Raw genomic sequence first — 9,495 nt, 5'->3', positions numbered from 1 at the left:
ATCATCGTATTCATACTCATATTCGTCATCATTCTCTTTCTTGTTGTCTTCCTCTTCAAGTTGTCTCATCAACTCATCTTCATCTATTTCATGCACTTGAATCCGGTCCTTCATGTTCCCTCTTTTCACAACAATACGATAATCAAAGAGTTCTGCAAACTCCGCCGGCTCACTTCCCTCTTTAATTCGCACGTAATCAAACTCTATTTTCTTTTCAACTGCATCTTTGTCGCGACGCTTCGCACTCTCAAACGCTTTGACCATCCCATTGAAAAACTTCCCAAGGAACTGTGTATAATATAATTCATTCGTTCGTTTACCTTCCCAGAAGTACATTCTTCTGATCCAATTTCCATTGTCGTTGTCCCACTTCTCTACACTAATGACATACGAATTTTCATCGAACAACTCGATGTGATGTTCATCATAAAACATACTCAATTGCTCTTTGGTAGCTTCATATGTTGTTCCGGAGAGTAAGTCAAGGAATACATTCACTTTAATATCAGTCACCATCATCTTGTGGAAGTCTTCCTTCTCGGTGATGGTCTCTGGTGATAACACTAATGACACTCTTTTACTCTCTAACATCTTTTGGAGGTTCTTTTGATACCCATCGACATCCCATTGATACATGTAAATGACGGGGTCTTGCTTGCCAACCAGACTCTTTGTGATTTTGTCGACAGCTTCTCGGTACTCAGAATCAAATTTTTCGACATCGAATTTGTCTCCCAACTTCTCCATGTCCTCTTCTTTTCTCTTCGCAAATTGGACTTTGACGTCATTGATTTTGGACTCGGCGTCTGCATTGAAATCCATTCTCTTCGATACAAGTCGGATGATTTTGTTATAATCGTCGTCCGGGATTTTCTCAACAGTGTACTTCCAATCAGTCACATGACACTTAAAAGCTTCACTCTCCATCCCTTCAAATTCTTCTTGGATTTTAGTCCAAGACGGTCTTGAAGATACCATTTGCATAATGACTCTACTCGCTAACAGTCGAAGCATTTCCCATTCTTTTCTTGAACACTTCTTCCCTTTCCACGTGAAGACTTCATTCCCACAATCGTAAATGTAACATCTATGACTTTGTAACATGTTTTTTGATAATGGGACGTTGTTTGGTTTGATTGTTTTGATGACTTGTGTTGTTTTAGTGTTGTGCGTAAATCTCAACAGAAGCCCAAAATTGGGTGCAGAAGTGTCTGGACTATATTTCTTCAAGATGTAGTCACACATCTCATCATACGTCATATCTTCCATTTTCATTAACTTATAGAAGAGCATCATCGTCTTTGACGGCTCCATAAAGACCTCTGAATCTTTATAGTTGTTGTCTCCTTTTAACACCATAGCAAACTGAAGTGCTCGGTTTTTGATCCGACTTGTCGCATACTTTGTAACAAAGACATAGACTCTTTTCCCGTCATCAAACACAAATCCATCATATGGTGTCAATGAAGCTACACTTGGATCGACTTGTTCAACTCGTGTTAAATTTTGACAAACTTCGTTGATCTTGTATAACTTAATTGCTCTTAATGGCTTTCTTGGCTCACCTAACACATCGCCAGACTCTCCATCTTCTATGACTGAAAATCCTTCATTCTCTTCAAAGAGTTCTTTAAACTCATTGGACTCACTTCCTTCTTCTTCCATGTGATATTTGACGTGGTTATCCAAACAGACGCCAAGCTGTGAAGCCAACATGGAGCAGACTCCTCTCTTTGCAATAGAAACCTGTGAGCCATACCAACAGTACACATCAAATGTTTCAGCCGAGTTACCAGGCTAGTTATAAATATTTAGTTCTATGCTAGTAATCGAATACACAACAAACAGATAAGTAGATGTATGTGTTCTTCTTGCAAAAAACACCAAATTGTGGGTCTTTCTTTGTGAACAAAAATGGGAATTGTTTGTCGATTAAGTACCCTCTCGTTTCTTTAACAGCAGCTGCATTAGACCGTACACCCCATTTGATATCAAATAAAGTGTCATACGGAGCACTTCGAACATCAAAAATGTTCTCAATGATCTTCTTCTCTTGTGCAGTAAATTTATCATTAAAAACACTCCCCTTACGCTCTCTTTCTATCATCTCAGCGACAACTCGACGCTTCGCTTGTTCTATAGTCTCTCCTGGATAACAATCAACATCTTCATCTTTCAATTTGGCGACTAATTGATCCTCACGATCTTGATACTTTTGTTCTTCTTGACTCCTTTGCATAGCTTCTAAGACTTTTTTCGCTGTGGTCATCTCTTGTGTTGTCACATCATGTTTAGCTCCCTCTTTTATTTGACCAACTTTTTTCAACTCGACCATACGCTTCCCTTCGTTTTCTTCACGTTGCGCTTTCTCATTGGCATCTTCAATTTCTTCAATCTCTACGACCTCCTCGTAATCGCCTGATTCAATTGGAACTTCTTCTTTAACAGACTCTGACATCTTACTTTTGATTGATTTCAAGTTCTTATTACTCTTTTTTATTTCATTAACAATTAAAATAACACCCAAGTTTTTTTGGTAGCCTTGTGTTTTCGGGATATATTCGTATTTTTTAATGTTTTTCCCTTTTAAGGCCGTGTATTGTTATACACAATAAAAACGTCTAAATAAAGGGAAAAGTATTTTATATACTCGATATATCCCGGTATTATAGACCTTTATTATATTTCATTATCGTTAAAAATTTTCATACTTCTTTTAAATACTTACTATTGGTAGTATTTAAATACTTGGTATTGTTTTTTTTGAAGAATTATTTTTATTTTTTTGTTTTAACACTTAAAATAACGCCCTTATTTTTGTTTTGGCCTGTTTTTACTGGGATATTAATCAAAATTTTGATGATTTTCCTTTTTTGGCTTGTGTAATGTTTATCACTTAATACAAACTCTAATAAAACGGAAATTTATTTTATAAACTCGAAATTTCCCGATTTTTAGTCCACTTGAATTTTGTTCATTGTCATTTAAAGTGTTAAACAGTTTGTTATTTTTTATCTCAAGTTATTATATCAGTTGTGTTTAGTATTTTATTTTAAAGTTTGTAAATGTTATTTTCAAAAGAAATGAGTTGAAAAATATTTCTTAGATATCTTTTAACATAATATATTGCCTTCTTTAACAAAAGATGTATTTTTCAAGCAAATACACTGTTATCATAGTTATGTTCATAATAAATAAATTTTATTAACACTCATTTGAAGTAAAAAATAATTTACACATAACTATTAAAAACTATAATTAAACTAATAAAAAATACATGATTTAGACTTGTATGAAAAGGATCTTTAAAACACATAATGCCAATCTCAGAAGTGTTCCGACTCGTCACAAAGACGCACATAGTTGAATGTATTGTTGCGACGGTCTTATTTTTGTTATCTTTTGTGATGGATTTCATGAGTGGCCACAAGATGGATATTCCCCAAGAGCGCTCGAACCCTAATGTGTCCTTCAAAAACACGACGAACACGATCCCATCACTTGTGTGTTTAATTGCGTCACTTGCTCTACCAACCGTTTTTATAGTTTTGTTTTCTCGGAAACGTGGGAATAAGACGTACCTGATCACTGTATTAATCTGCTTCTGGTTTTCTTTTGCTCTCAACGAGTTTTTGACAAACATTTTCAAGCTCTTTGCGGGTCGTCCTCGTCCGAATTTCTATGCAGTGTACGATGCCGGAGACCAAGCGGATGCCTACAAATCCTTTCCAAGTGGTCACTCATCGATGACGTTTTGCGCGATGATGTTTTTATCGTTGTTGCTTTGTGGCGAGTTTAAAGTGTTCAGCGGGAGTGGGTCGCTTCTGAAAGTAGTGATGTGTATATCTCCGTTGATTCTGGCTGGTTTTGTTGCTTTAACACGGACACGGGATTATTTCCATAACTTCGATGATATTCTTGGGGGTGTACTCATTGGGTCAATTATATCGTTCATATGTTATACAACAAAATTTAAAACGTTATGGGGGAATAATGCGGGAGACATCGATGAGGATCAAATTGAATTTGATGACGGATTTGCAGTATAATGAATTTGTTTTCTTTTCTCTTTTTATGGTGGTTATTTCATTTCAAGTGACGTAGTGAAATTAAATTGTGATTCAATGGATGAATTACCAAACTTTAAATTCAATAATAGAATGGAAGTCAAAGAGTTGTGTCTACTACAGTTATTAATAAGTGAAGGATTGTTAAGGAAAGTATTGACTTATCTACCTTTAGATGAGTTTGTTATTATATTGAAAACACGTTGAAAGAAACATCAAATAACTTCTTAGTCTTTCTAGCTTTACACAAGCGTATCCTTTCATCTCACAAGACACTTTCATTAAAAAACTTGTAGAGAAAATAGTACATGTGACGGGGTCCATCGAGTTATTTGGGTCATTAAAGAATAGAAGTTGGCGAAGTATTCTCACACATATATCGAAGAATTGTTTGTTTCAAATTTGGCTTCTTAATAAGTTCAAAAGGATCTATGAGGGTAAATAAATAATTCGAATAAATAGTTTGACGTTTTCACAAAAATAACAGACAGACAAAAAACAAGACTTCTTCTTACCACGAACAGCGAACTCGTTTGGGCTTGGGTATTCCAATTCACTCTTTATCAACCAAAACACAAATCGAAACACACGACTTGTGGCAAAGTCTATATATCCATTTGAGGCGGCAGATCGAATGGTGTGCTATTGTAAGTCACATGGAAAATACGCCATTCTCCGCACCCCACTCTTTTACTTCGAAGTTGAAATATTACCGAACGCGTCTTCCCATGTCATTGACGAGATGATAATTTCAATAGGATTTGTAAGTAGCAAGGATTATAATGAGAAGCGCCATGTTGGGTGGGAAGGAAATTCGATAGGGTTTCACTCGGACGATGGTCGTGTTTTTAAGAACTCTGGCATGGGTGAAGAGTTTGATAGGCCGTACACCAGTGGTGATGTCATTGGCGCTGCTTTTGATGTTGTGAAGAGAGCAGCTTTCTTCACACGGAATGGGAAAATAGTTCTGAATAGGATGTTTTACAATTTAGGGTTCGAACAGGCGTATCCTGCAATAGGATTTTCGACGTGTTATTCAGCACGAGTTAATTTCGGTGAGAAGCCGTTTCTATTTGACGTGTTTGGGTATATCGAGAATACGAAATGAATTTTAATTTGTGTAGTTATTGTTGTGAATCGACGAAATATTTTCTTTTCTATATTTCTATAATTATATACAGTGGTTTATAATTACTAAATTATTTCAAAAGTGGTGAGTTTTATAAAAATAGATCAACAATTACATTTCATGTTAAAGACTTGAAAAAAAGGTAATAAACCATAAATAAATTATAAATAAACCATATACAAAATCACCGAAATGGTAATATACTAAACCACGGCAAATACTATTTGGTATAAAAATTGATATGATTGGGTGGAGAAAATACACGAAATGGGAAGAGGAATGAACTGAAAAAGGAAATGGAGCAACAGAACACGAAAAATTGCCCCTGTTTGGTGTGTACAAGGACAGACGATTTAAAACGGTTGAAGTCGTGTTGGGCGTCTATTGTAAAAGTCGTTTTTTACTCATTGCAAACCCTGTTTCCTAATAAAGAATTTTTCAGTCTAAAGCGAGACGTATACCCTTACGTGGAAGTACATCGAAAACTTTTGTCACAGATTAGACTGAGTTTGTTTCTATTTTGAATAAGAAAATGTCTGGAACATGTGACTCACTGATTTGTAGTCGGATCAAAGAACTGGAAGAAAAAGTTGCTCGACGCAATATCACACACCAAAGGGTTTGTCTCTCTCATGGATGGGAGTAACGGGAGCTGGAAGATGTCGCCTTCAATCGACCCCTTCCCTCCCTCCAATTTCAACCCCCTTAACTTCACTTCTATAACCCCAAAACACTCTCAAAATAATTCACAGGTCTGCTTGGGTTCTCAAGACTTCGACCTGGATTTAGATAACCCTTTGAAGTCTTTTACTCCCAAGAACACTCATTGTATGTATCAAGCACTTAATCAATATGGTTATGTAGTGAATGATGTTGAAACAGGGTATAATCACTTCGAAGAGAGAAAAGAGAGAATCAAGCTTCAAGCAGACGAAATAACAAGAATCGATGAACGCCAAATAAAAGTGTCACACACATTATAAGATTCTATTGTGTGCAACTTTATAAGAAGATATGAACATATAGATGTTGTAGATGACATGTGTCTTACAGTAAAGTTCCTCTTCCATGCAAGGAACAGTAACTGAGTATTGTTTACTTCAACTTCAAGTAAACGAGAGGAACAGTAAAGTAACACATCGAAATCACTTATCCTTTTTCAGTGGCGCTCCACCTTCGGCCCAACTATAGCTGCATATGGTGCACTTATAAAAGATTTGAAGGGAACAGTTGTAGTTCCAATGAGCAGAGAAATAGTAAACAGCGTCGACCTCGCAATCACATTTTGAACAAAACACGCGCGCTTTAGGATATGTCGGGTCTTTACTGACATCTGCCGAGTCGGTTGTTGTTTTCGTCTCACTAAACGATTTCATGTACACACAAAAATCTTTGGGGTCCTTCCATTTTTCGTAGTAATTGCACTCTCCATTCCTACACACAAAGTATAAATCGTCTCCGCAATTCTGTTGGAGCATAATCCGCTGACATTGCGGACAGAACTTTGGTTTCACAGAATCAATCTGCGACATGTGAATTTATTAGTTTTTTCGTCTTTTTCTCTTTTCATCGAGCAAACAAAATATAGTTATGTTATAATTATATTTACTATAGATATAGATTTAGTTCTTCATCACAATACATTCAGGTTTTATTTTATAGTACTATTTATATATTACATATGTTATTATAAGTATAACATTTGTCATGTTTTCATTCATCGTGAATGGCACTATATTATAATATGTTTATAATAAATAAATAGTACAGTAAATATAAAGAAACTTATAATGGGTTTGTGTCTTGCCAAGTACCAAGACTGACTCTGTGACGAAGATTGAGATTTCGAGCAACAGAATATCCGTTCATGGCCATTCCCGCTATTTTGGCGTATTCCATCATCTCCTTTTGTTTTCTAAAGATTTCTATTTGTTGAAAAGCAGTCATCACTGGAAGGATTGTGAATAAAGTCACAACAGGAGAGATGATTGGAGTCCATATTGGAATTCCATATGGGCCATAATAACACAGGTCAAGAAGTAAACCAAATTGCCTTTGAACTTCATCTAACACCTTTTGCTGGATTTCTTCAATCAAGACAGAAGGTTCTGAACTCTCACGAGCAGTAGGAGGTTGCATCGCAAAATTGGCTACACCACCTTGACTAGGTACAGAAGAGGCAGCTCCTCGAATGTCGTCTGGAGACATGATTTTGATACCAACAACACCAAGAGCTGTCTTCATTATCGGGTTATTCAAGAGACTTCCCGTGACTAATGTAGTTATGATGAGGATTAAAGTCAGTACCTTCATCTCATTTACACCAGAGATTCTGTTAGTTAGTATTAATTGGAGGAAAAATGTGATATATTGTATATGAGTGGAATATTATTAATTATAGTAAATGAAATTAAAAATATACTAATATAAACACCAAAATTGTTTTATTTTGAAAACAAAGATTTAAATTATAATATAAATAATATAATAATAAAGAATTATAATTATTTATAATATAGTTTTTAGTAATGTATCTATTAATTAATAAAAAATAAAATTAACATGAAACGAGATCAATGATTTAGTGAAGAGTGTCTTCATCAGCATAATGAATTCTGACCACTGGCTTAATAAGATCAGCCGGTTTATTCTTCATCAACATAAGAGCATCTTCGACCTTTTCAAGACCTTCGAATCTGTGAGTGATCAAGAGTGAAGGATCAAGTTTCTTTGTGACAACAAGAGATGCGAGTTTCTCCATTCTGACTCTTCCGCCCGGTGTAAGTCCACCATGAATGTTCTTGTGACCCATTCCAACACCCCACTCAACACGTGGGATATCGATGTTCTCACCTTCGCCGAGGTAATTGACGTTTCCAATATCACTTCCAGCCTTGATCATTTTGACTGCTTGAGCAAATGTGTGCACATCACCACCAGCAATAACAACTTTATCAACTCCTTCGCCATTGGTGGCCTTCAAGATTTGATCGACGATGTCACCATTCTTGTAATTGATGATGTCAGTGGCTCCATATTTCATGGCAATGTCACAGCATCCTTTTCTGGATCCAATAGCAAAGATTCTACTTGCACCAAGGTGGTTAGCACCAGCAACAGACATCAATCCAACGGGGCCAATTCCAATGACACAGACAGTGTCACCAAGTTTGATATTTGCCAACTCAGATCCGTGGAATCCAGTTGTCACCATGTCAGATAACATCGCGCCGGTCTCTGGAGCGATTTCTTTTGGAAGAATAGCAAGATTGGCATCAGCTTCATTCACATGGAACACTTCGGAGAAGACACCATCCTTGAAATTACTGAATTTCCAGCCTCCCAACATTCCGCCGGAGTGCTGAGCATATCCTCTTTGTGCTTCAGATGATCCCCAATCTGGTGTAATGGCTGGGACTATGACCTTGTCACCTACTTTGAGTAACTTGACAAGAGATCCAACCTTAACGACTTGTCCAACAGCTTCGTGGCCAAGAATCATGTCGTGTCTGTCTCCAATGGCACCAGCCCAAACAGTGTGTGTGTCTGAAGTGCATGGAGCAAGTGCAAGTGGTCTCACAAGAGCATCTAATGGACCACACTCGGGGATAGGCTTCTCAATCCATCCAATCTTGCCAATGCCAAGCATGGCAAGGCCCTTCATTGTTGTCTTTCCTTCCATTTGATGAATGAGTTAAAAGAATTCAACGTTTATATAGTGAGCAGTACTCTTCTTACCAATTCTTTGGATTTTGAGGTAAGCCAGAATCAATGTGGTTATTCGAAACATAATCTGCCACTTTTTCTTTGTTATTTTTACTTTATTGTTTTATTTGGTGACACGTACTATTCAAGATCACTGACCAATTTGTTTGCTTATTTCGGAGTTACTTAATTTTGTTTTCAAATATTACATCTTTTCTGGAATCAGTTTCTTTGGCGAGAAAACTTGGCCTTTTTTCAGGACTAATAACACTTTCTAACGAACGAAATACTCAAGGTTCGAAATACGAAAAACTAGACATTTTATTCATTGTTTTATAACCGACTTTTCTATTTTTATTTTTTTCGAAATAAAAAATTGTTAATAATTAATAATAATTATAGTATATTGTGTCATATAGTATTACATTTAATAAAACTTCTAATAAAACATATTATAATATTTACTACCCAATTTTTTTTATTTGTTTGAATGTTTTCAAAATTAAATCTTAAAAACATTGGATTTTGAGTTTGATTCTTCTAATGTTTTGTAAGAATAAATATGAACACACACTAAAATCGATACAAGCGGTC

General features: G+C 36.0%; 7 protein-coding genes across 7 annotated transcripts; 3 read left to right on the top strand and 4 right to left on the bottom strand.

Moving 5' to 3' along the window:
- Window positions 1–2,458, bottom strand: EIN_184610 (villin, putative; the record flags this gene model as incomplete). Its single annotated transcript, XM_004260827.1, has 2 exons — window positions 1–1,797; window positions 1,847–2,458. Coding segments are annotated over 2 exons (2,409 nt in total), but the record flags the coding sequence as incomplete, so codon positions are not given.
- An 859-nt stretch (window positions 2,459–3,317) lies between these two features.
- EIN_184600 (phosphatidic acid phosphatase type 2 domain containing protein 1B, putative) lies at window positions 3,318–4,049 on the top strand (the record flags this gene model as incomplete). Its single annotated transcript, XM_004260826.1, has 1 exon — window positions 3,318–4,049. One exon carries the CDS (start codon window positions 3,318–3,320, stop codon window positions 4,047–4,049), a length of 732 nt encoding a protein of 243 aa, XP_004260874.1.
- A 111-nt stretch (window positions 4,050–4,160) lies between these two features.
- Window positions 4,161–5,175, top strand: EIN_184590 (hypothetical protein; the record flags this gene model as incomplete). The annotated part of the gene is made up of 3 exons (XM_004260825.1): window positions 4,161–4,246; window positions 4,299–4,456; window positions 4,559–5,175. The coding sequence occupies 3 exons, from the start codon at window positions 4,161–4,163 to the stop codon at window positions 5,173–5,175; spliced, it is 861 nt and encodes a 286-aa protein (XP_004260873.1).
- A 317-nt stretch (window positions 5,176–5,492) lies between these two features.
- On the top strand, window positions 5,493–6,179 carry EIN_184580 (hypothetical protein; the record flags this gene model as incomplete). The annotated part of the gene is made up of 2 exons (XM_004260824.1): window positions 5,493–5,703; window positions 5,761–6,179. The coding sequence occupies 2 exons, from the start codon at window positions 5,493–5,495 to the stop codon at window positions 6,177–6,179; spliced, it is 630 nt and encodes a 209-aa protein (XP_004260872.1).
- A 162-nt stretch (window positions 6,180–6,341) lies between these two features.
- On the bottom strand, window positions 6,342–6,728 carry EIN_184570 (hypothetical protein; the record flags this gene model as incomplete). Its single annotated transcript, XM_004260823.1, has 1 exon — window positions 6,342–6,728. One exon carries the CDS (start codon window positions 6,726–6,728, stop codon window positions 6,342–6,344), a length of 387 nt encoding a protein of 128 aa, XP_004260871.1.
- A 253-nt stretch (window positions 6,729–6,981) lies between these two features.
- Window positions 6,982–7,509, bottom strand: EIN_184560 (hypothetical protein; the record flags this gene model as incomplete). Its single annotated transcript, XM_004260822.1, has 1 exon — window positions 6,982–7,509. One exon carries the CDS (start codon window positions 7,507–7,509, stop codon window positions 6,982–6,984), a length of 528 nt encoding a protein of 175 aa, XP_004260870.1.
- A 268-nt stretch (window positions 7,510–7,777) lies between these two features.
- EIN_184550 (NADP-dependent alcohol dehydrogenase, putative) lies at window positions 7,778–8,878 on the bottom strand (the record flags this gene model as incomplete). The annotated part of the gene is made up of 1 exon (XM_004260821.1): window positions 7,778–8,878. The coding sequence occupies one exon, from the start codon at window positions 8,876–8,878 to the stop codon at window positions 7,778–7,780; it is 1,101 nt and encodes a 366-aa protein (XP_004260869.1).
- Window positions 8,879–9,495: the final 617 nt, after the last annotated feature.

Source organism: Entamoeba invadens (assembly GCF_000330505.1).
Source record: "Entamoeba invadens IP1 unplaced genomic scaffold scaff_1105074725183, whole genome shotgun sequence".
Taxonomy (NCBI): Eukaryota; Evosea; order Mastigamoebida; family Endamoebidae; genus Entamoeba; species Entamoeba invadens.
Note: the sequence above shows the minus strand (reverse complement) of the source record. Positions and strands in the feature narration are given on the sequence as shown.